The sequence below is a fragment of the Mustela nivalis genome, assembly GCF_964662115.1.
Source record: "Mustela nivalis genome assembly, chromosome: 5".
Lineage (NCBI taxonomy): Eukaryota > Metazoa > Chordata > Mammalia > Carnivora > Mustelidae > Mustela > Mustela nivalis.
The window spans coordinates 40,424,136-40,450,217 of record NC_139024.1 but is presented as its reverse complement, the minus strand read 5'-3'; the positions used below and the strand labels follow the sequence as shown (position 1 = coordinate 40,450,217).

At 42.4% G+C, this 26,082-nt stretch overlaps 1 protein-coding gene across 2 annotated transcripts in view; it reads right to left on the bottom strand.

Annotated features, from left to right (window-relative positions):
• The window catches only part of MDN1 (midasin AAA ATPase 1), a 167,406-nt gene that overhangs the window by 9,368 nt on the left and 131,956 nt on the right, over nucleotides 1-26,082 (bottom strand). The window contains exons 71-94 of one of the 2 annotated variants that reach the window (XM_082730557.1): nucleotides 25,607-25,716; nucleotides 24,874-24,947; nucleotides 24,046-24,238; nucleotides 23,189-23,348; nucleotides 21,021-21,167; nucleotides 20,358-20,484; nucleotides 18,471-18,576; nucleotides 17,797-17,912; nucleotides 16,451-16,891; nucleotides 15,983-16,209; nucleotides 15,314-15,469; nucleotides 14,757-14,926; nucleotides 13,808-13,969; nucleotides 12,723-12,860; nucleotides 10,450-10,591; nucleotides 8,862-9,034; nucleotides 7,916-8,065; nucleotides 7,269-7,413; nucleotides 5,442-5,764; nucleotides 4,981-5,145; nucleotides 4,189-4,290; nucleotides 3,107-3,308; nucleotides 1,729-1,893; nucleotides 241-401 (exon numbers count right to left, since the gene is read on the bottom strand). In XM_082730557.1, coding sequence (XP_082586683.1) covers nucleotides 241-401; nucleotides 1,729-1,893; nucleotides 3,107-3,308; nucleotides 4,189-4,290; nucleotides 4,981-5,145; nucleotides 5,442-5,764; nucleotides 7,269-7,413; nucleotides 7,916-8,065; nucleotides 8,862-9,034; nucleotides 10,450-10,591; nucleotides 12,723-12,860; nucleotides 13,808-13,969; nucleotides 14,757-14,926; nucleotides 15,314-15,469; nucleotides 15,983-16,209; nucleotides 16,451-16,891; nucleotides 17,797-17,912; nucleotides 18,471-18,576; nucleotides 20,358-20,484; nucleotides 21,021-21,167; nucleotides 23,189-23,348; nucleotides 24,046-24,238; nucleotides 24,874-24,947; nucleotides 25,607-25,716 — 4,055 coding nt within the window. The remainder of the gene's footprint in view (nucleotides 1-240; nucleotides 402-1,728; nucleotides 1,894-3,106; nucleotides 3,309-4,188; nucleotides 4,291-4,980; nucleotides 5,146-5,441; nucleotides 5,765-7,268; nucleotides 7,414-7,915; nucleotides 8,066-8,861; nucleotides 9,035-10,449; nucleotides 10,592-12,722; nucleotides 12,861-13,807; nucleotides 13,970-14,756; nucleotides 14,927-15,313; nucleotides 15,470-15,982; nucleotides 16,210-16,450; nucleotides 16,892-17,796; nucleotides 17,913-18,470; nucleotides 18,577-20,357; nucleotides 20,485-21,020; nucleotides 21,168-23,188; nucleotides 23,349-24,045; nucleotides 24,239-24,873; nucleotides 24,948-25,606; nucleotides 25,717-26,082) is intronic. The other variant, XM_082730558.1, reaches the window with a different exon arrangement.

Below are 26,082 nucleotides of genomic sequence, written 5' to 3'. Positions count from 1 at the left end.
CCACCATCAAGGTCAGGTCAGGACAGACCACCCACTACGACCCTGGGATGAACTGCTGGAACAGTGTTACCTGTTTAGAGAAAACAGGTCATACTGACAGTTTTCCTAAAGACTTTGATAAGGGAAGATACCTCTAAACAACCAGATATATCATGAAGTTCTAAAAACAAAAATTTAAAAGCAGTTTATAACTACATTTTATTAACTTGTTAAAGCAGTAATTTGTGAAAATTTTCATACCTGAAAAACTGTGTCCATGAGGAACTGATGGGCTGTGTGAATGGTCGAATCTCGGCTTCTCTCTGCTTTCTCCTTCTCCATCTCCTCATGGGATAGGTCGGTCCTGGGATCTTGGTCTTCCGTTTTAACAGCTTGGGTCTCCACCTCCATCTCATCAAAACCTATTTGTACACAAGGACAGAGTTGTACTTACCATAAAACTACACGGAGATGAGCCTTCACAATTGCCTGCCTATCCTAACAATTACTCAAACCTTACTCCTTCACTATCCTCCAAATTTCTACATATGGGTTCCACATGTTGCTTCTCTTTGGGTCAGTCACTTCCAATTCTGACTCCCCTAACCTCCCCTCCTCCCCACCGCGATGTTGAAGGCAGCTGTTCTGCAATAAAGGGAAATAGGGAGGGACGCCTGAGTGGCTCAGTTGGTTAAGCAGCTGCCTTCGGCTCAGGTCATGATCCCAGCGTCCTGGGATCGAGTCCCACATCGGGCTCCTTGCTCTGCAGGGAGCCTGCTTCTCCCTCTGACTCTGCCTTCCACTCTGTCTGCCTGTACTCACTCTCTCTCTTACAAATAAATAAATAAAATCTTTAAAAAAAAATAATAAAGGGAAATAGGGAGATTCCCATTTACCCCGATAAGCCTTGTAGGACTGTGTGATTCTTTAAAGTACGTGCATATAGAACTTTGATAAAAACAAAAACTAAAATAAAGTCATAGTTCCATTCTATAAATGAGAACACTGAGGCAAGGAAAATATGAATAATTTGCCTCAACCTATAACGAGAGGAAGAGGCAAAGTCTGGATTCTTAATTTTCATCAGAGCTATGCCATTCCCACCGCCATATAATGGCTGGGCAGTCGACAATTCTAAAACCTAAGAGAAGAAGAATAAAGCAGGAAAAAGGGCTTTTGAATTGGGCAAGTTCTTTTGAATTTGCTTTTATTCCACTGCTGGTAAAGTTGTTTTTTTAAGGTGTTAAAAGCATGTCCTTTATTTATTTATTTTTAAATAAATTGCCTAGTAATAGCAGTTGGTCAACGGTGAAACGGAACTGGATGTAAGACGTTTCATTATTTTTTCTCATGCATTTTCCCCCTTCTTCTTCTTTAAATATTTTTATTGCATTTTATGCTAATATATTCCATATTTTCACATAATTGAAAACCCTTCTTTAATAATCAAGAGTGTATCTTCTGGTCATAAAGAAGTAAGTGTACTATTTTGTTTTCTGCATATTCAAAGAAGACTGATGGCCTTTTGCCGGAATCTCAGGCTTCTGAGGTCTCCTTGAAGGACAGAGTCTCCAACGCCACTCCTCTACCTTTTGACTCCCAAGTGAACTACAGTGGAATTATCATAGGCAAATGAACACCTATGCCATGGGTTTGGATGGCAAAAGAACAAACCAGATCAGGCCACACTACATAAGAAGTGACTTTTCTAAGTCAGCTTAGGAGGGATTTCTTCACTGTAGTACTCACCAGGGCTCGCCGTGGTCCCTGACTTAACCTCCTCTGGCTTCAGCTGCTCCACATCTGCTGCGCGGAGCTCCTCCTCCTCCGTGTCCACGAAGGTATCCTCTATCTCCTCTTCCTGGTCCCCCCTGGAATCTTTTGCAGACTGTTGCTGCTCCTTGCTGGCCACATCTGCCAGTAACACACACAAACACATAGAAAGCCTAGGTCTTTGCAGAACAAAGTAATCAAGAGTGGGTATAGTTTGTCATTTTAAGCTCCCAAGACCTTATTCCTGCTGGTTCTCCGCTGACCAGCTATGAGGCATGAACACAGTGCTTGGCTTCTCTGTGCCTTGGATGCCCTCCTGACCTACTGATGTAACTGCCTATTCTCTACCACAAAAAGAAGACGCTTAGCTAGGTTTTTACTGCTCTTACAAGAAACTGAAGCAGAAGAAACAGGTTGGACACCTGACTCAGAGCAGCTAACAGAATTATCCTACATTACCAAGTTATGAGTGAAGATCCTATAATGATTAAGAGTGTAACAGAGGATACAGAAAAACCAATGTTGAGGATGAGCTCTGTGATCCTGGACAAGTTCTTAAACTTGTTTGGCCTCAGTATGCTCATCTATAAGATGGAAATATTGTAACTCATAAGATTATTGGAAAAATTTCATGATCATTTAGCAAATAGTTGGAATTGTATTTGGTACAAAGCAAGAGCTCAATTCATGGTAGCAATTATTATTACTGTTTTGTTTTTCTAAAAAGTGAAGACAGGGAGAAAATAATTCATGATAGAACAATCATCTCTGAAACAATGCTCATAGATATAACAAGATATATTAACACCAATATATCAATATATATATATGAAACAATGCTCATAGATATAACATAGATATATCGACACCAGTTTACATGTTAGGAATAAAATATTTAAAAGTCACCAAGAGAACAGAAAGAGAGACTGGGTAATGACTGACCACTCCTCTTTGTACGTGAAGTTTTTCTCTTTTCACTTAAGAGAACACAAACATTTCTAGTTCACAGCTCTTGCCATTGCAGGAAGTGACCTCACAGTGACTATGAAGGAATGCCCAATACTCAGAAACCCCGAGATTAGCACTAGGTTTGGATGTGGCAAATTGTTAGCAAGGATATGTAAGACTTACACCAGACCCCAAAACCCTGAACACTTTTACTTGGCCACAGATACCTTTTTATACCAAAACCAAATTGCATTCCTGCATAATTCTTCTTAGAGAGAAAATAGTTCCAAAAAAGCCATTATCCATTCCTAAGATGAATTTCTTTATCTGCTGGGCATATAGTCATAATAGCTGAAACTCTCACAGAGAGCTGAGTGAGCAAGCAGAAGCCTTCCCTGAACCATACCGTATGTCTGTGCATCGTAAGGGTCACTGCCGTCTTTAATGTGCTCAAATGTATCTGCGTCCTCCAGCTGGGCCTGGGGCTGAGCTGGCCCCTGCTCACTGTGGCTCTCCATATTCACAGTCCTAAGTCGCTTATGGACATGCTCACTGTGATCACCCACAGAGCGCTCGTTGTCGGCCTGTCCAGGTTTCCTCTTGAAACTCTGTGGGAAATAGGTGGAAATTCATTAGAGCTTTGTCTATAATGGCAAAATGACTAACGTCCATCCACAGGGGGCAGGTTTACTAAATGAGGTACAACCACAGAGAAACAGAATTCAGTGCAGCTATTAAAAAAAGAATGGGCAGATCTCTATACACAAATACACAAATAAAGTATGATATACTTTATTTCTGAAAGGCAAGGAAGAAACACACATCCATACATAAACTACATATGCAAAAATACATGTAAAACAAGACAAAACTAGTAGCACCAACCTTCTCTTAAGTGGCTTGAGGACAGGAATAAGATGGAAGCTTTTTAGGGGATTGCTTTTTATATAGGAACTTCATTTCATGTTCATGAATTATACCTCACTCAAAAAAACCCTAATTTTTAGGGGCACCTGGGTGGCTCAGTTGGTTGAGCATCTGACTCTTGATTTTTGGTTCAGGTCATGATCTCATGGGTCATGAGACAGAGCCTCTGGGTCATGCTCTGTGCTGGGCATAGAGTCCACTAGGGATTTTCTCTCCCTCTGCCGCTCCCCCTACTCACAATTGTGCTTGCAATAAATAAATAAATAAATAAATATTTTAAAAGCCTTATTTTTAAAACACAAGAGAGTAAGGACAATGGAAAAAAGACTGGCTAGTACTGGGCAACAGCAGCCAACATGTGGCTCTTAGGCTGCATAGCAGGAATAGGGAGGAGAGGGGTGTGTGCGTGTGTGTGCGTGTGTGTGTGTGTGTACACTCCCCCACAGGGAAGAAGCCCAGGGTCCTGATCTGCTTGCTGTGGCCACCACCACATTGGGGGAGACAGCAAAGCTTCGGAGCCTGGCTTTTTTAAAACCACACAGCTTGAAGAGGGATAGAGACCTGTGTGTTTTTCTTGGTCTGTTTCTGGGAAGCCAGCCGGGCAATGAAGTTGGATTCATGGCCTTCTGCCTGGTTTGCGTCCGCAGCTCCACTCCCGTGTTCCTAGGAAATGCAAGCCACAAGAGAATGAGGGTGGAAGATGCGGTATGAGCACCTGGTTACTGCACTGGATTAGTCAGTTGAGCATCTGCCTTTGGCTCAAGCCGTGATCCCAGCATCCTGAGATTGAGTCCTCCATGAGGCCCCTGCTCAGTGGGGAGCCTGCTTCTCCCTCTGTTTGCCACTTCCCCTGCTTGTGCTCTGACAAATAAATAAATAAGTAAATAAAATACCAAAAAAAAAAAAAAAAAAGATTCTCTCCCCCTCTACCCCTCCCCCATGCTCATTCTCTCACTCTCTGGCCCTCTCTTTAAAAACAACAGCAAAAAAAACCTTTAGATCCTGGTGGGCAGCAAGGAAAAGGGAACTACTAACAGAAGCATATTAATGGCTCTACAAGTCTAAATTCAACCTATCTTTACTTGGGAGCTTTCTGAAAATTAACATGGACCTGATTCTCCCATGAAGAACTACCAGTCTAACAGCTTCTTCTCTTTAAGCACAATACTTAAGTACAGCGTAGAGCCAACATTCCAGGGTTTGTTCTGAGAGGTAAATAAAAGTAGGTATCTGATCATTTTCCCAGGGAATGGAAGATCTTTTTAGATGTCGACTGCTAACTAGATGGAGATTTCACCCAGGGAAAAGAGACCCTCCCAGAGACAGCTGGCGGAGGCAGCGAGGGACTATCACCTCCTTTCCCTGCTCCTTCTCAGGCGCGGCCCCAGCCAGCTCGACAGCCTGTGCGCTCTGCATACTCTCCAACCCAGTCTGCCCGCAGGAGTCATGCTCCTTCCTCTCCGTGGCCTCTGGCAAATGCTCCTCTGGGTCAGAGTTCTCCCCGCCTTCTTCTTCTTCCTGCAGGGTAAGCAAACACCACATTAAAATGCTCTGAGGGAAGAATATAAGGCAGCGGGGTGGGCGGAGGCGGCGGGGAGGGTCCTGTAATAAGCAGGTGCCCGGCTTGCTCACCGCCCGGAGTCTGCAGGGAGGGTGTCAGGCGGAAAGGGGATGAACAGAAACTTAGTGCTGCTCAGCAGCGCCACCTGGTGCTAGAGAAGTATCCTAAAAGAGTCTGATGGGAACGAAGTAACTAACCTCTCCTCCTCCCCCTCCCTATGTTAACGTCAGACAAACCAGACACTCCACAATACCTGGGGCTGGAGACCTTGATCCACAGGAATGCCATCCTCTGCGCTGCCCTCATTGGCTTCCTTGTCCTCGTCCTCCAGAGACTGCCGCCCATCCTCCGAGTTTTCTTCAGGATGTTCAGCAGTATCTTTGTCTTGGTCTTCAGCTCCTGTGTCCATCTCTTCCTCCCCCTCTTGCTTCTCCTCTTCACTGGGGTCTTCCTCAGGCTCATGTTGACCCTGACCTTCACTGTGGTCAGCCTCGATCTCTTCCTTTACTTCCTCAGCTTCATGACCTATTTCTTCGGCATCCATTGGCTTTTCTTCAATTTCTAAAGGATTTTCTTCTAGATAGATACAATAAAAAGTAGAAACCAGAATTCAACGGGATTTAACATGGGATCGAGTTATACAAGTTCTGTTATTAGTCTTGAACCAGGAATTGGGACACTATGGCCCCCAGGGCCAAATCTGGCTGACATGCCTCTGTAAATAAAGTTTTACTGGAATACAGTCACATCTATTTGCTTACCTATATATATGTTTAGCCCACCCACCCTGTATTGCCTAGGCTGCTTTCACACTATTACAAAAGCAGAATCGAGTTTTTGCAATCCCTGTTGTAGCTTATGGCCTATAAATTATGATGTATTTATCTGACCTTTACAGAAAAAGTATGCCCACCCCTGCTCTAAACTGTAATGTATATGCAACTGTCTGGATGGTGCATATCACTAAAAAATTCCAAGTAATCCCCTAAAAAATCCTAAAAGCCAGCACAACAATATAGGAATATTTTAGACCAAAGACAGGAAATGATATTATCCTTGGGAAACATTGATAGACATCCTTCTTTATCATACACAGAAAATACGACATATATTTAATGGAAAAATCCTATCTGGAAAAGTTTTATTTATTAAAAGAACACTCCTAGGGGCACCTGAGTGGCTCGGTTCGTTAAGTGTCTGCCTATGGCTTGGGTCATGATCCCAGGATCCTGGGATCGAGCCCCATGTTGGGCACCCCGCCCAAGTGGGTGTTTTCTCTACAATGTTTCCAATACCAGAGAGCTCTCCCTAGGGAAGTCACCCAAACGGAACAGTGGGTGACAGATTACTATCAAGCGCCATGTGATTTCTCTTGATTATTCAATTTCATTCATCTTAACAATGGCTTCATATTTCTTTTTTTTTTTTTTTTTTTTTTTTTATTTAAAGATTTTATTTATTTATTTGACAGAAATCACAAGCAGATGGAGAGGCAGGCAGAGAGAGAGAGGGAAGCAGGCTCCCTGCTGAGCAGAGAGCCCGATGCGGGACTCGATCCCAGGACCCTGAGATCATGACCTGAGCCGAAGGCAGCGGCTTAACCCACTGAGCCACCCAGGCGCCCTGGCTTCATATTTCAAACTAAATACACAACACAAGCATAGCAATCAATACTGAAACAATCATTTCCCTAAGAAAGCTAAAACTAGACTCCGTAAGAGGCCTACGTATACCCAGACTGCAGTGTTCACATCAACCCACGAGACGGGGCATCGAGATGGCTGTGGGGAAACGAAGCTTTGTGGGAGGAAGCACCACCCAGGTACCGTACTGCTAAAATAGAGGACAGGAGAGGCCATTACTGGCAAAAACCTGTTGGTTTATGTTAATTCTACTCAGCTTACCCTTTAAGCCTAATTCAGGTGAGAAACACTACAGAGACAAAGTAAACAATTTTCTCAAACTGGAATTGAGTTGACCAGACATGATTTATAACCTGGCCATGATATGGCATGAAGAAATTGATTACTGCTCATTTTCAGTGAATTCCAACTGGTCTCTTAGGTTTTGAAAGACACACCTCCTTCTTCATGGTCTGTGTCCTCACTGCCATTCTTATCTTCACTGTCTAGGTTCATGTCATCTGGAAGGTCCAAGGCTTCAGGTTCTGGCAGTTTCTCCTGATTGCCATGGTAAGGGTCTACCTCATTCTCATCATATTCCCTCTGTGGACAATGAAGAGAACACGAAACAAACAAACAAACAAACCCATTTTTAAAAAGGAGCATTTGCATATAATTAGCTCTAAGCAGTTATGCTAAAAGAATACAAAGGCTCTTCTCTAAAATTTCCCCCCCACTTTAGAATTTTACTAATGCTTCCAGAATTTTCATGCTGGAATTTCAAACTCCACTTTCTGTGCAGGATCTCCACCAATAAGAGATACTCTGTTACTTAATTTCATAAAGGAAACTAAAGGTAATGAGGAGATATATGGAAAAGAATCAGAGTTTACCCAAACTCCAGCATAAGCCCAAACACCACCTCACTCACAACCAAACTAGTTAGATAGTTTATGTCCTGCTGACTTTGTTACATGTTCTTTTATGAAGCAATGGGAAAACAGTTGATGAAGAGGAAAAAATGTCTTGACTCTCCCCAGGAGCTGTGTGGTATTAACAGCCCTGGCCCAGAATCAGGGGAAGATGGGTTTCAAATCCTCATTACCTCATCTACTTGTTCATTAATTTTGTCCTGGCCTTGTCCATCATCAGCAACTTCTGATTCTTCCCTTTCTTCCTTCTTATCTTGGTTTTTATCTCTGTTTGACTTCCCAGCATCCAAGTTGTCATCTTTGGCAACAAGTCCACAATCTTCCTAAATGTCAAAGGAAGAAAAAACACAGAATCATTATTCTCAATCAAGAAACTGCTTTCATGGGGCTTCTGGGTGGCTCAGTGGGTTAAGCCGCTCGCTGCCTTCGGCTCAGGTCATGATCTCAGGGTCCTGGGATTGAGTCCCACATAGGCTCTCTGCTCAGCCTGCTTTCTCCTCTCTCTCTCTCTCTGCCTGCCTCTCCATCTACTTGTGATCTCTCTTTGTCAAATAAATAAATAAAATCTTTAAAAAAAAAGAAACTGCTTTCACATAGGTTGATTCTACCTAAAGTAACTCTTAGGCATGTAAAATTTCTGCCTGTTGGGCCAATCCCATGGTAGTATCTAGCTGACAGAGTGTCCTTCATGGGCCAACACCCTTCATGAGTCGAGAGCAGTCTGACTTGGCCCAGATGGCAGCACTGACGGCCAGTGTGTAAACAGTGTGGTGGGCCACCCTGTGCTGCTGTAGAGTCCCACCCAGCCCCGGATGTCTCCTAAGCAAACAGTTGGAGAAGTTCAGTGGTCAACAGTAGAATCAGCACATTTGCACTGAGTCTTCTTAACTTCCTTTCTGTAACACATGGGAAGGCCCACATTAGACCGTTCTTCCAGCTCTGAATACAATCAAGTATGAAAGATGGAAGAGGAAAAAACGAGAAAAAAGGGATGAAAGAAAGAAGCAAAACAAACACAGAAAAGGAAGAGCAGTAAGTTATAGGGAGTGGTAGCTGGTGGGAAGGATGCCTCGTCTCAACCTGGGGACTAGAGGACGGGGGGGGGAGTCTTTTAATTACCTCATCCATTCCTGGTCCTGTTTCTTCAGTTTTACTGTCTTCTTCCTCCTCGTCTTCCTCCTCCTCCTCATCACCCCAAAGCCGCTCATCTAGTTTGTCAGCTTCCTCGCCATTCAGATCACCCATCTGTTTATCCAGGTCTCCGCCCTCACTGTCTGATTTCCCATCATCTTCTGAAAGGGAAGGCACTGAGCTTAGTGAAGCAAATCCCCAAACTGAGAGGTCTGTGTATGCCAAAGAGGCATGGACCCACTACCTGGCAAATCCCCCACCTGAGATTGTGTTTCTACACTGTACAGGCAGATGGCTTTAGATCTGCTGAAATAGTCCTACTGTGTTTTACAAATGATTTGAAGGAAAAAAGAAGTCTGTAATGTGTGATATTAGCAAACAGAAGGGTGGTGGGATAGCTGTCAGGGTATCTACTTCTGGTGCTGTGGGAAATATTCGTTATGGGACTCAGTAACTTCACTGGGTTTTGGTTTCTTATCTGTTAAATGAAAAAGTTAAACTATAGGATTTCCAAGGTTCCTCCCCATCTCCAACACACTATACAATTCTCTTTTATCCAACATTTAACATCATGTGGCTAACTCAATCAGAATTTTCTTGCCATTGTTTTTGCTCAGTGTCTGCTGTGTCAAAGATTAGATTCTTATTCCGCTTAGGAAATGTGTACTTTTCTACTCTACAGTCAACTTTCATTTCTGTAAGATCTTTGCTTACAGTAACACAGAATATCTCAAATTAAGCTCTAGACAGAAATTTAGGGCAATAACAATTATGGAACAAACATGACAGGTGATGATGTCACGTAAGAAATCACATTCTCAAACAATTTGTAATGAGAGGGGAACGTTCATAGGTTAAATGAAAAAAGCAGACTACAGTGGCGCCTGGGTGGCTAAGCTGGTTAAGCATCCAACCCTTGATTTCGCTGAGATCATGATCTCAGGATTGTGAGATCAAGCCCTGCATCAAGTTCTATGCTGGGCATTGAGCTTGCTTAAGATTCTCTCTTTCCCTCTCTAAAGAAAAGGATTAAAAAAGCAGACTATGAAACTATTATGGTGTGTGTGTGCGTGTGTGTGTGTGTGTATGCAAGATATGGAAAAAAATAAACTAAAATTTATTAAGTGGTTTGGATGGTAAGCCTAAGGGCTATCTATTTCACACCTGTACTCTTGTTCCAAATCACCTATAACAAATGTCTACTATTTTGGTAAGTTTTTTTAAAGATACTACCCTGACCAATTTACTTTTGAGCTGAGAGCCAAGCTCTACTAGGGATATCTCTCCTTGCTCTTTCAGGCTTCCCTGAAGGGGAAGTAACTGCATTGAGCACATGAGGCAGCCAAAATACCAGTCAACGTCTCAGTTCACTCAGAAGAATCTCCCAAAACTGACCATAGACTTCTGCCTCAGTGGACACAGGATTGAAACGTGCATATGCTGCTGTTTTCATCTGCAGTTATGAGAGTAATAAACTTGTTCCAGAAGATTATAACAGGCTCCTTATTGGGAACATGGAATTTCCTATATAAAATATTTCTTACAAACGAGAATGAAAGGACAGATAATCGCAAACCTTGTTCTTCAAGCTCCCCATCATGCATTTTCCCTTCAAAGTCTTCTGACATCTCAATGGCATTATCCTCGCCCTTAATGTCTGATTTTGAGTCGGGATCCTCTTTATCCTTTTCTTGACCTTTCTGAAATGTATCTTCTGCCTATATCAAAAAGCATTATAGAAAAAAATAAACACTGTAACTTCGCTCATGTTTATTCGACTCTAAATAGAATATAAATATTTAAATGCCAACATTAACAGCATAAAGTTATCTCTGGGGAGAGAAAAAAGGAGAAGCAACAGGGATAACCACACACACAATAATTTCTGGTTTGCTTTAATATGTCTGTAATTTCCAGTTTTACTGTACTGGAATTAGAGAATATAGGATTTTGTTAAAGGTTTCTCCATGTGAATTGTTTAAAAAAAAACCCCACATATTTAAAAGAATATGCATTCTTTAAAAAAAGGAATGAATTCTTAAGAAGGAGGACAAAAAAATTCAATCTTATTATATTGTCCACATCTTTAATATTTTTATCACTTTGGTCTCTCATACATAGTAACTGAATGTAATTTTGTTCACCTTTCCTTAAACTATATATTCCTATATACTCTAGGTGATATTTGGGGCAGAAGATTCATGACTGTCTTATTACGGTTGGATTTTAAAAATAAAAACATAATAAAATCCTATTACAAGAATCTAAGCAAAAGAGAAAAAGTAATTTTCCCCAGCACCACCATGCTCCAAAACTCCCAAAGAAATTAGCCTCAGTGACTTTCTGGTCCATATGTTTATCCATGGATACACCTAGACGATCTGTAGCAATAGCTGTCTCCCAACATTTTATGAAACAATGATCCTTTTTTGTTTAAAAAAGGGTTTTTACAATCTGCTTTTCTTTTCTTTCTTTCTTTCTTTCTTTTTTTTTTTTTAAGACTTTCCAATTAATTTCTACACCCAATGTGGAGCTCAAACTCATGACCCCAAGGTCAAGGGTTGTATGCTCTACTAACTAAGCCAGCCAGGCACCCCCGCTTTTCTTTTTTAAAATTAAAAAATGTCCCAGATAAATTTAAATGTATCAACATGGAAACCTATCTCATTCTGTCTAATTAACTTACAGCACTGTTCTGCATAGATGGTATCATAATTTATACAATTTCTTCCTGATAAATATTTGGATCTTTTCACAGTTACAAATAACGCTACAGGGAAAATCCTTGTACAAAAAAAAACACCCTTTCCTACACCCATTTATCTTTGACCCTTATTTGCATTTCTATCAGAAAATATGGAATTCCTAGGTTAAAGAATACACACAATTAAAATTGATTAGATACTGCAAATTGTTCTGATAGCTTTTATTCCATTTAATGTTTTGTGATTTGGATTGCACTTTTCTATTAAGTTTATAATTTTTTTGCTTTAATTTTTTTCCATGAGGAAAGTACTGTTGACGAAGTTAAATTTGAGAAACTTAACCAAAAATATGCATGTGTATTAAACAGAGCTCTACCACATCAACACTAGCATAACTCTCTTGGTTATTCTTTCCAGTTTTCCCTTCAAAGGATGAAAAATTGAAAGTGGTTTGTCCCTTTATTTGTAATAACTATAACCATACCTTAAATAAAAACTTATGGTCTGCTTTAGACTTTTAAAATATAGATGCTAAAAAGAAACTCCATTATCTCTTATTTCTTCAAGTCACAGTTGATAAATCTAAATGACTAATAATAGTATGTAAAAAACAAACAAAAAACAACATTCATAAATGAGACAGGCATTTAAAAAAGGAACACAACAATCTTAGCCCAAAGCATCTATTTCAAAAACATTTTTGATTCCAACCAAAAGAGGATATAGATTAAAATTTTTCAACAGGTCTTAAAGACATATAATAAAACATGTTAGTAGTAAACACTGGCATTATTATTTAATGCACCTGTTACCTAAAATAGTCAATTTGTTTACCCTTAAATGAGCCACTACCAAAATTACTTTAGAAAAATCATCAGCAATGATCTCCCCATTTAAAATAAAAACTTTTAAGTCATTTCCCTCTTGAATTATAGCCATAACAAATGACTGAGCTGCAATGTTCCTTCTGTAGTCTTTGGCTTTTTATTTGTATTAAGCTTTTGTATTCTTAGGGCTCCATGAATCACAGTTTGAAAACCATTAAACTAGCAAGAAAAAAAAAATTTGAAAATTTTGAAAAGAAAGGAAGAAGGGAGTGAGTTTCTGTAAACTGTATCCATGCTTCAGGCATGTGAAAACGTACCTGTTCTTCATTTTCTATCTGGTCACTCACATCTTTCATGCCCTCGCCTTCCCCAATTCCACCTCCTTCATAGTCATGGAACTCAGTTGCTCCCTCTCCTGCTGAATTTTCCATGAATTCTTTGGGCAGGCAAAATCCCTTGAAAATAAGAGTGAACAACTAGGTATAAAAGCAATAAAAGACAGAAAAAAAAATTGTTTTAGCTTTTCTCTAGCTCAGCATTTTCAATCTGATGGAAATACATCCAGTAGACCTTTGATATTCTTTTCTTTCTTGCTGGTAACAGTTATTATGCAGGTTCAAAGCTTGACATCAGATTTAACATGTAAGGTTTTGAGTTCATAGAGGCCCTCTGGTGTGTAGTAATTTCATTTAGCAAGACAAAAATCTGAATGAATTATATACTAGAATAATATTTAGGAACAAGTCACTGAGCAAGGGTAGAACCTTTCAGTATCTAAATCCCAAAGGGATTTCATCCTTCTTTATTTACTTCTCAAATTAGTAAGCCTGAGAAGAAAGAGAGGAGGGATAGAAGACCTATAATCCTGGAGGTACAGTAACTCCAAGCAGATGACACAGTGGGAGATTTCATTTTTACTTGAAAAATCGAAGAAAATTTGGTGTGATGCACAAGTAAAATGTTATTTTTAATATAAAAAAATGCCTCCCTCTCAACTCTTGAGGTAAAACTGTCACTCTTGGTATATGTGCCACATCTAGCATTTTCTGCCAAGGCATGTGGAATGGCGTGGGGTCAAGAGTCAAGAACAAGATGAGACAAAGAAACATGTGAAGGTTAAGAAAGCAGTGTTTTATGTTGGAGAATAGTTTGCAAAGGAAAATCAACTACTAGCATGTGGGACAAAAATGAACAGAAAAACTAGTAGAAGGTATGTGCTATGGTGAGTGCTATGAAGTGTGTAAACCTGGCGATTCATAAACCTGTACACCTGGGGCTAATAATATATCTTATGTTAGTAAAAAAAATTTAAAAAATTTAAAAAGCCTGGGAAACCCCGCACTAATGGGCTGGAGTATTTGGTACTGGCTGCCCGAGCATGCTCCACATGAACAGTCCTTACCTCCTGGGCGAGCTCTGTGAAGACCTGGGCAAGCACAGAGAGCAGTTTTGCAGTGCTACGGTGAGTCGCCAAAGACATGGTCAGGAAGAAGAGGACGAGGTCTGAGTATCTGGACAGCATGGGCACTAGACGCACCAACAAGCAGCAGGACTGGCTGAAGAACTGCGGGCGAAAGATCACAAGGCCTGCTCACACCACGTAACGGGTACTGGGTTCTCTCTGGGGTAATACAGATGTTCTGCAACCGGACAGCAACAATCGTTGCACAACACCATGAATGTACTAAATACCCCTAAAGGTAAGATTTATGTATATCTTATCTTACACACACACACACACACACCTCTGCTCTCTGGTATTTCTTCCTTGTTCACACAAAACCTCACAAAAGTACACTTTAAATTCTGTCACTTAAGCTTAATTTAGTTAACAAGGTTTTTTGTTTTTGTTTTTAAAAATGTTTATAAATGAATTCTATTCGGAATCAAAGCTAGCACAGGAGGCAATGCTACAAACTTACAATGTCCTACAAAGTAAGTTGTTCCTCTGGACTATTATGGACACAGCAACTGCCCTCTGCTGGCCTGTTGTGAAGGGAATGGTATTTGCAGGGTGTGGCCATTCGGCCTTAGTTGAAGTAGCAGCACCCACATTAACATCAAGTACCCAGGACTGTGAGAATGGGTATGAAAGAATTCCAAGACAACAGATACTCTGGACGGCTGGCATTTTTTATATCTATGCATCTTCCTACTATAACCCTTAGCTAGCAAGTCCTAAGCTTTTCAGCTTGTCAGTGATGTTTACATGCATAAAGAAGTCAAATTCTTAGTGATTTTTGCCACAAAGGCCTGCTCTGGGACCACCCACATGGAGCAAAGCGAAACCCACCCTGCCTTTGGTCGGACCGCTCTAGACAGCAAGAAGCTTATAAAGAACCATTGGTTACCGTGTGCTTCGCTGCTGTGCCATCCTCACCATATGATTTCAGCCTCTCCAACAGCTCAGAGACAGCAGAAATTATCTTCTGCACATGCAGAGCACTCACGTCGGCCCACAGGTCATCCTCTAAGAGTTTTGTTAGATGTCCCGACTGCAGTCTCTCAAAGCCTGGTGCCTCTTTCATTCACAGAAAAGAAAGACATGATGAGTAACACAAAATAAACCCTTTCATCTCCATTCATCCACTCATTCCTAACACTGGTCCTTAATTATCTAGCCACAAAAATAAATTTAAAAAGTAAATCAAGGGGCGCCTGGGTGGCTCAGTGGGTTAAAGCCTCTGCCTTCAGCTCAGGTCATGATCCCAGGGTACTGGATTGAGCCCCACATTGGGCTCTCTGTTCAGTGGGGAGCCTGCTTCCTCTACTTTCTCTCTCTTCTGCCTCTATGCCTACCTGTGATCTCTGTCTGTCAAATAAATAAATAAAATCTTAAAAAAATAAAAAAAATTTTTTAAAAAGTAAATCAAGTATAAAAACATTTTTTGCCTGATTTCAGACATACCATCCTCTTCTGGTGGTCTTGTTTGGTCAGTGTTCTCCTCTGTCTTTTTACTGTTTCTTTCTGCTAAGTTCTGGATGGCACAAAGAATGGCCCGGATGGCAGTTTCCACCTGCTCTGAAAAATCTTCCACAAACCCTTCCTCCAACATCTGGTTTCCTAGTAAGTAACATGGTGAGAAACAAACAAAAACTCCAATCATTTGCTTCAGTGCTTCTGGAAATCATTAACAATCCTCATTTGTTACTTTTACCAACGGCCACCTGTCAAGCACCAACTGTGGGTGAGCCACCAGGTCAAACTGCTGAACACAAAGATAAAGAAGACCTATTCCTCGTCTAGATAAACCTACGAGAGTTTATCATCTTTCACTGAAGGTTTTACTGGAAGAATCAAAAAATATGAAACTAGTTAGGATAGTGTGTACAAACACCAACTTGGTCCAAATATCAGTGCTATAAAGTGACACGATCAAAGGAGAGGCAAGGTCCTCAAAGAAATGGGGCAGCAAGAGTTGGGAGCTGTGGGTTCCAGCCACACCAGCCTGCCTTAGAACCCTGCACAGATGTGTCTGGAAAAAACACAAAGTATTTTTAGGATACTCTAGATGTAATCTACAAGACATCACTCCTACACTGGGCTCTGGCTCCCTTGTCTAATGACAGTCCTTACCGCTTTGGCTGCCTAAAGCAAGTAGATGTGTCTTCCAGGTGGTAAAGTCATCTGTGGCTTTATTGATTTCTCCTCTTAAATATTCCAGGCTCTCAACTAATGCCATTTTTTGGTCTGTTTGCTCAACCTCCATCCCTGGAATAATGAACAAGGACTCCAGGCCTTGCAAATGAACTGACATCTGGGACAGGCAACTCAGCCCAGAAGAGCAAACTTCAAAATCCTTCCTGCAACAACAGAAATGTCACAATGTTGAGAGGAAGGGACTACACCCTCCCTCCAACCACTAAAATGTAAGCAGGGGAAAATTCACTGTATCTCAAGATTTATAGCTACACATTTGCCACAAAGAACCATGAAGGTCCATGGAAAAACAGAAAACTGAAGCAAAATCCCTTTATCCCATTACTAAACTCCAAGCAAGCACCCAAGCAAACAGAGGGACAGTAAAGACATAAACACACTCACCAAGAATGAAAGAGAGTCTCACAAGACTGCTGCCTGATTCTGTCAACATCAGCTTTCACTGTTTTAATGGTTTTCAGCATTTCTGTTAATCTCGCAGTTGACTGTTGCCAAAGCTGGTCCTGCTTCCGCATCCGGCAACCAGAGGGCAGCTGATTTCGAGGTACAGGGGATGGGTAACTCAATTCTGATGGGATGAGGTCCTGTACTGCTCCGGAAGGCTGACCCTGTGCTTGGGCCTCACGTTGGCCAGGAGTTGGCCCTGCATTGGGGCAGCACTGGAGGAACCAGGAGAGCTGCTCAAGCAGGATCTGGCTCTGCATGGCCAGGTGCTGCAGCCTTTCTGTCCACTGCTGCACGCTGTCCTGAGGAGGGAAGGGCACGGGGTAGACCAGTGGGCCAGTCAGCCTGCCATGAATCTCCTGCACGCAGCCAAGGAGGTTCCTGTACCGAGAAATCCATGGGGGAACACATGGCACCTTAAACTGCATCACCAGGTTTTTTTAAACAGTTAACGTCAGTTATTTCTGAACAAAGAAGGAGCTTTTTCACATAATCAAAAAGAGGATCCCCCAGGTTAAGAAGTCTGTTAAAATTCCTTTTAAAATACTTCAACACATCTTTCTGAAGACTGAAAGAAGTGTCTTCAGTCTTTCACAAGTGTCAAAACTCACTGCTTATCACCTACCCCCTTACAGCTTTTTCACACCCAACAAAGTCACACCACTGCAATGATTTCAACCATTATTAAGAAAAAAAGTCTTTAACTGTAGTATACTTTGTTAGATAAACTCTTATGAGTAGAGCAGAAAACAGCTGTAGCCAAAATGATTAAAAGGTCTAGAAATACTACCTTTGGGTTAACAGTCCATTCAACAAACCATGACAGCTTTCCTTACTGTCCTCATCTTTAAAATACCTATTTCCACTGAGGAGCATCCCTATATGACACTCGGCAACCTGTAGCTCTGTGACCCAAAAAGCCTAATGAACGAAAGCAGTCTCAGATACAATCTGTGCCCAGAGACCGATGCTGCGGTACCATAAACACAATCCTGTCACACAGCCTGGGGGACTGTCATCCTCAAACCCCCTTCTATCCCGACCCAGGTACACTTCAGCCATGGCAACTGCTTCTAATTCGGCTCCAGATTCATTCCCTGGGGCCCTTCTCCCAACAAGTGCTGCCAGAACCACGGAGCAGAAGCGTATCATCAAAAGCAGGGCGAGGAGACAAGAGAAACTCCACCTGCATCTCTGGGCCTCAAATTTCATTTCACAGTTGAGAGCTCACTCACACGATTCTTCCTAACTCCTACCACAGACCCAACTAACTAGTTAGCGGATACCTGAGGAGGACCCACTGCTCCGTCAGTGTGGTCAGGGAGCGCCGCTGTCGGATAAGCATCTTCATCAGATGTGCTGAGAAGCCTTTGCACCGCTCAACATTGCTCATGCCCATCTCCTGGCAGGGGAAGAAGGAAGCATGCCAAGGGTGTTGCTAGCAAACACCACCACTCGTGCAGGTGTCACTAGAAAGCCGGTTCATCCAAAACTCCCTGGGGCAAGTGCCCCTTGTTTAGACAAGCTTTGGGTATATACTGCAGTCTAAAAGCAACACATTCATCTTTTTGAGCAGTGCTTCTCAAATTATGTTTCCACAGATCACTGATCTGTTAAACCTAGGAACTGGGGTTAACACACTCAAAATTAGTGGCCTTTTCTCAATTCACAAAGGGAAAAGGACCTGAAGAGGACACTCTCAAGTTGAAGCTTTTCCTACATAAATTTTCTTCTGCATATGGTCTTATTGGCAAATATAAGTAACAGAATTTATGACAAAATGCTCTGATTAAACAGAAAATTACACTGATTTACACTATAAGCTTAATGATATTCTGCAGAAAGCTCAGTCACTTTCAGTAATGGGCTCTGATCAACTGCCAAGACCGAAGAATGTTGCTCTGGAGGAACAAGATAGGAGCTTTCTCAGGCCCTACAACTCAGAGGTTCCATCACCTACCTTGGCAGGAGCTGCTAAGGCTGCACAAAGCCTGGCGTGCCGTGCAAGAGAGCGGAAGAAGTATTTCTGGCATCCCTCCCATGACGATGAGATTTCTGTAAGCAGCCTGGAAAATAACTCTGCATGATTTATTTAATTAAAACCGCTATTTCCTACCCCAGATCCTAAAGACTCAGAGACCATTATTATCTAGTCACAACCAAAGGTTAAGAGTGTGAACAGATTTATTTCTGTGCAGTCGCAGTCAGGCACTCATCAGTCCTCTCTGCAAAGGCTGTATTACACACTTAGCACTGAAGCACAGTGGGGAAATAAAACTGTGATGCCAATATAGTTTCCTTAATGAAAACTTCATAACTGTCTTAGGAATGGAAGCTAAGGGTCATAAATCCTGATGCTTACAGGGGCTAGGAAGATAATATGATTGAGTAAGGACAGCCAAGCACAAAATGGTAAATGCCAGTGACAGCGGACCTCAACATGGAAGAAGAAAAGGAAGACCACAGGGATCTGGCAAGCATGTGTCCTGTCAAAAGAAGGGAGCTTGGGGCGCCTGGGTGGCTCAGTGGGTTAAGCCTCTGCCTTCGGCTCAGGTCATGATCTCAGGGTCCTGGGATCGAGCCCCGCGTCGGGCTCTCTGTTCCACGAGAAGCCTGCTTCCTCCCCTCTCTCTCTACCTCTCTGCCTACTTGTGATCTCTGTCTGTCAAGTAAATAAATAAAATCTTAAAAAAAAAAAGAAGGGAACTACAGTTTAACTTTTGACTACATGGGAGAGTAAACCCACTTGGTTGGCTGAACCTTCCTGAAAAACTGAAACCCAAAATATTTAGGTAAAATTTCTACTTTTGGGGTGCCTGGCTGGCTCAAAAGAGCATGCAACACTTGATCTCAAGGTTGCGAGTCTAAGCTCCATATTGGGTATAGAGATTACTTAAATAAATAAAACTTTAAGAAAATTCTCCTTTTTACAGTGTTGTGTTGAATTAAAATGTAAAGCACTGAGAGGACCACTGAGCAAACGAAATACAAAGTCCGCGTGGCCAGCTCATGCCGGTCATCGCTTACAACCAGCTCTGCCACAGTTAATGAACACGGAAACACAGAACACAGAAACGGCTCTGCCTCCAAGTTTAAATTCAGGTCGTGATCCGAGGGTCCTGGGATGGAGTCCTGCATTTGGCTCCCTGCTCAGTGGGGAACATGCTTCCCCCTCTACCCTTCCCCTCTGCTTGCGATCTCTCTCTTCCTCTCTTAAATAAATAACATCTTAAAAAAGAAAAGAAAATCAAATGAAAGGAACAAAAAAATAATGGGAGAGGTGAACACAGGAGGAAAGGAAAAGACACTTTAAAAAAGGGGGTGTGTTTGTGCCTGGATGGCTCAGTCTTTTAAGCTTTTGCCTTCGGCTCTGGTCATGATCTCAGAGTCCAGGGACTGGGTCCCACATTGGGCTCCCTGCTCAGCAGAGAGTCTGCTTAACCCTCTCTTCCTCTCTGCTCTCACTCTCATTCTCCCTCTCTCTTGCTCAAATAAATAAATAAATAAATAATCTTTTTAAACAAACAAACAAAAAGAAAGTGGGGGGTACTGGCTGGCTCAGTTGGTAGAGCACGCAACTCTTCATCTCAGAGTCATGAGTTCAAGCCCCATGTTGGGTGTGGGGCCTGAGGAAGGGAGGGAGGGGAGGAGGGCGGGAGGAAGACGAAAAGCAAAAAAATTCTCTTTTACCGAATGCTCACCACATGCCAGAGCCCAAGCCAGGCACTATTTTAAATGTAACCTGTATAGCAACACTAGGAAAGAGGGATTCTATCCCCATTTTGGCAAATAAGGACATGGAGGCTTAAATAAATGACTTGTTCTAGTTATAACTCAAAAAACAAACCTAGAATCAGCCTCCTGAGTGCTGCTGACTATAGACAATGCACTCCGGATATCTAATGGGTGAAGATGAAGCATCTCTTGAGGGTTTTTTGAACGGGCCCAGGCAACACCTTTGCGATATGACAAACCTAGGAAATAAAAAGCATGTGTTTTAGAAACTCAGAAGAGAATGACTGTGCCATCGGGCCCCTCCCCCGTGTGCCAGTCCCACCACCACTGCTACACAAAATGAAGTCCTTGGAACACCACTGGGAGCTTGTTAGAAAGCAGGCTATGAGGCCCGGCCCTGCACCTACTGAAACAGAACTACTGCGCTCAATGAGATTCCCCGTGTCATCTGTACACACACTAGGGTTTGAGACATGTTGCTCGCCAAGCTATGCTGGAAGGGTGGGTGCTGTACAACATATGGTGATGAAAATGAATCACAGTTTCTGAGAAACCTCATTACAAAACTGTGACAATATTTGGGAATCACAAATGGTTCATTAGAGGAATTTCATATGTGACTTAACTCTCAGGATGGCATTTTAAAACCTGGCCTACCACCTTCTGTTCCCCACCATCTCGACTATCTCTAGAAATTTCCCCAAAATCACCCACGTTGTTTTCCTCCCTAATAGTTGGTCATCATTCTGCATCAGGTTTCAAGGGAGAACCTTACCAGTTTTTGCAAGGTGTTGAAAGAGGTCTGCTAAAGCTCGCTGCTTCCGCAGGAGAATGTGCTTGGCTTCTGACCGTTGCTTTTCCTTCTCTGCCCAGGGATCCACCTTTAGGCTTTGCAGCTCACTCACACAGGAAATGACTTCACCTGAGGAGAAAATGGGGCAGTACTGAAATCTCAAGGGCTTATTCACGTGTTGAAACTAATACTCAAGGGGCTCCTGGGTGGCTCAGTGGGTTAAGCCTCTGCCTTCGGCTCAGGTCACGATCTTAGGGTCCTGGGATGGAGCTGCATCGGGCTCTCTGCTCAGCAGGAAGCCTGCTTCCCTCCCCTCTCTCTCTGCCTGCCTCTCGGCCTACTTGTGATCTCTGTCTGTCAAATAAATAAATAAAATCTTTAATAAAAAGTAAACAAACAAACCTAATACTCAAGACCTAAGACTTCGTGGGAAATGAGAACTACGTGACATTCATCTTTAAGGCTCTGATAACTAGCACAGTCCCTAGCATTTTGTAAATTTTAAACTTAAGGAATCGAGATGCATGGAAATAAAAACTCATGGGTTACCTCTCTTTCAACAGTAAACAACCCAAATAAAAGTATTTATTCTTTTTTCTTTAGAGCTTTATAATCAATCAGGCAAAAAGCAGTTGTTATGCACAGCAATTTATACTAAGAATTTAAATCATCTGAGATAAATTTCCCATAAATAGGATACATACTGAGGTCCTATCCTCTACTAGTTAGTAGATGTTCCTTTACTCTGTACAACTCCAGAAGGGCCAATTTCTAGCTCCTTGGAGAGGCTCAAAGAGGTCTAGTCATTTTCTAAAGTCTATTCAGCTCGAGTGGACTAGAAGACAAGATATGAACCCTGGCCAAAACAACTCTGAAGCTCAGGTTCTTTCTCCAGCACCACACGGCCCTGCTGAGGACTCACAGGTACCTGTACCATGAGGCTGCTGCCCGCCTGCCACAGGGAGCATTATGGGCTGTGTCCCCCCAGATTCATGTTATAATAGTCCCAACCCCGAGCGCCTCAGAATGTGACTGTATTTGGAGACAAGGCCTTTAAAGAGGTAATTAAAGAAAGATGAGGCCATGTGCGTGGGCCCTAATCCAATTCCTTAACAAAGAGTAGGACACGAGAGACCATGTGAAGACAAAGAAGGAAAAAAGACATCTACCAGGCAAGGAGAGAATACCGTGAAACTGTGAAACCTGTGAATACTTTGATTTTGTATGTTTAGCCTCAGAACTGCGTGGAAATTAATTTCTCTTGTTTAAGCCACCCAATATGTGATCCTTGCTAAATGAGCCCTAGCAAACTAACACAGGCAGTCTAGCCTTTTAGAAGCGAGCAAGTGGACGACATACCATTACACGGACACCGCAGGAGGTTAGAGAATTCTTTGCACCACAAGGTGAGTGAGTGCCTTTTCCAGAAGATGCATGTGGCAACTTCTGCTTACCCTGATCATCAGGCTCAGGTGGGCAAGGTCATCATGAGAATGGATATTAGGCTCTTATTCTAACAAGTTTTAAAAAATAAAGAGCTCCCTGAGATTAGACTGTAGCCTCAATGAAGACAGTCAGTCTCACTCTGACACCACACTCACTGGGGGTGAATAGGGGTGGGGACAGTGGTGAAAGGCCACCAAGACCTCAATCTAATAAGTTCTGGAACTCCTTCCCCAGCCATTGCTGTTAGACTACAGAGCCTCAGCTTCCCTGTGTGAGGACGGCCAGGGAGATGAAATTGCTCTGTCTCCACGGTGAAGAGAGCAAGAAGAAAACTGTGGATAAATCTTCTCCTTTAACTCAAGGGAGACATTCTGAGATGTAGTGACAGTTTAAAGATTCTGGGAAATTCATCTCTCCAGCCATCAAAAGAGGATATAGACAAGCACTAACACAGAAAATGGCGAAACACAGCATTAGTTTACACGAAAGGAAGACAAGATGAAAATTAAGACAGCCTGTGTGGTCTTAGCTGGCTCCTGCATCTTGGCTCTGTTAGTTTTAGCCCATTTGTTTATTCAATTAACTGCTCAACACTATTCAAGAGATCAAAAAAGGGCTTATGTAACAAATTCCCACCCTCCTGGGGCACTGGGGAAAAGAGATGGAGCAGACCCCACCCTTTGCTCCTGGCTGTTGGCACCCACCAGTGAAGTGATCGAGGCCCTCCACCAGGTGGGGCAGGCGGCTTTCCTTCATAAATGTCAGGCACATCTTCCTCATTCGTTTCATGAGCTTTGGCAAGCGACGCAGCAGCTCTCCCTCTGAGGGGAAAGGAGCACTCTGACTCTGTTCTGGAATCACAGCCTGTGAGACAGAGCACAAATAAGATATGGGTGCCAAGTTTATTTTCTTTTGATTATAATCATCAGCTCACGCTGATCAAAAATTCTGATTTGCTATTGGTGATAACCTGGAAGTTTCAGGGATTCCTCCCTGTGGTTAGCATGAGTAGCTCCCCAGTGATCCCAGAGCACCTTGTATCTAAGGATTTGATGCGGGAACAGAAGTCCTGTAACAGACCTGCTTACCCAAGGTCTCCACGATTATCACATTTTCTGGAATTTTGCAAGCCAACGCTTAACTATTGGTGCTTGAAATTGGCCATGGTGAGAGAAATAATAGCCCAGTCATCAGCAACCACTACAATCAACAAATCACTACACACATTCGCTCCCTGTGCAGCATGTGGTAGCCCAAAGACAGCTTCAGTGGCACCTTCCTCAACTGATGCTTCAAGTCTTCTGTTATAGGTAGATCCAATGTCTACAGGCATGCACAATACTTATTTCCCATAGGTGACATTAAACTTTCAGCACCAGGATCAAAGCTTTTTTGCCTTATTAAGCAGCAGTGGCAGGCAGATATACAAATACTACATTTTATCCAAAGACCAAGATTTCAAGGCATTCCCTTGCTTAGTTCTAGGGTCACTCCTTACAGAGAAAGCACAGATTTCCCCTACCGGCCCAGGAGTAAGCAAACACTATCTCCCAAGGTATACCTGTGCAGCTGCCGGCCGGGCTAACAGGGTCTCCCTCAGTGTCTTGTTCAGACTCTGAATGGGGGATGCCTCACTAATGGCTGTTGGCTGCGACAAAAAATCAGGCTGTTCCTCCTTGTCACTCTCCACCAAGGATGACCGGCAAGGTTCACTCAGGACAGCTTCAAATTTCTTCATGAATTTAAAGAGGGTCCTGGCCCCACAGAATGACAGATGAGGAGGGAAAAATGGGTGGAAAGTGAGGAAATGTAAAAATGGTACAACGCATACACACATAATAACCTATACCTTCTATATACATGAACTCCTTAGATACTCATAACCATCCTGTTTGTTTTTAAGGGAAAATAAAGCAGATACTGTCATCTCCCTTTTCTAGAAGAAAAAAATGAAGCCAGGAATGGTGGAATCACTTCACTCATGGTGCAACAGCTAGTAGGTGACAGAAGACTCAACCCTTCTATAGTGCTTAGCCTGCTTTGTCTCAAAGCACACCAATTCCTCTTGCATGTAGACTTTGCTTTGGGTGGTAGGGGTGATGTGGAAAAGCCACACCAAAACAATCTAATGCTTCATAGTAAGTTCAAGGCAACGTTAAGTCAGGTCACATTAACAATGTCGTCTTGCTATTTACCATACAAAAATTCTGAGCTTTGGTCACCCACAATTTTTTCTTTTAAGTAGGGCTTGAACTCATGACCTTGAACCAACACAGGGCTGGAACTCATGAACCTGAGATCAGGACCTGAGCTGAGATCAAGAGTTGAACACTTAACCAACTGAGCCACCAAGGTACCCGTCACCCCCAGTTTTTAAAAAACGAATTACCTGTGTGTCTTTTCCACAGATTGTTTAATGGACCAGAAACTGACATCATTCCATTTGGATATTTTAACAAATTCCTGTAAGATACACGAAGATCAAGAAATAGCTTTATAAAGCTGGCGTCACTATGTTTCTTTTGAAATCATCTCTATGCTAAAGACCAGAGCCCTTATTAAAAAAAAATAAAAATAAATAAAATAAAGACCAGAGCCCACTCCATCCCAAATACCAGACTGTGTGCCAGTAAACAAGTAAAAGTTTAAAAAAGGAACCACGTATTTATCACAAAGCAATGCAAAAAGAGTGCTGTCACTATCAACAGGTCAGCTGATACATACTCCATTTGTTGGTTCCACAACTACTGAGAGTTATCAAAAGACAGGGTCCTCCTTTCCCCCAGGGCACCTCAGTAACACTCAACACTAAATGGCACCCCCTGAGGTGGAAAATCGGTCTGGGCAAGAGCAGGGAAGGGAGCACTAACAGACATATGTGGCAATCCTTCTGAGGACCCTTCGACAGGGGCCACTCCACTAACCCCTCACACACTTGGACAGGTCGGTCAGGGAGGCAGTGCTGCAAAACATGAATCTCGCCATCCTATTTGGCAGTTGCAGTGCATGTCTCCATTTCCCAGAGCCCCCTGCCTCATAGTTAAATGTATGAAAGAACATAACTAAAAACGATTTGCTCATTTTGTTCTCCCAAGAGTGATCATGACAGTTGTTCATCTTACTTTAAGTTCTTTTTCAATGGGGGAACGAAGTTCCACAATTTTGGCCTGGACTCGGTCAAAGAATTGCTTGTAATAATGGTACAGATTCCACAGAACACTGCAAAGTGAATCTGGAAGAAATGAAAAGAAACAAAAAACACCACACTTGCCACATGTGCTACTTGCAGCACCCATGGGCTCCACATTTTAGTGACACCACTTCCTCATTGCCTTGAGGCCCTGAGATTACAGCCCTGAGATGACAGCACAACATTTCACAGGCAGATTATTTAACAGCTCAATGGGGAGCCTAAATCTAGCAGTTCCCAGAGATGCAGGCAGGCTGTCAACACTACCCCATTTTTCCATTTTAGATTGTACTGAATTTTGTTGCACTTTTGTTCCTAAAGACTGTGTACTCAGATGTTTCACTAAACACAATTTCAAACCCTTTCTCGGAATCTTACTGTAAAGTAAGCAGAAACTGAGCCTGTTTT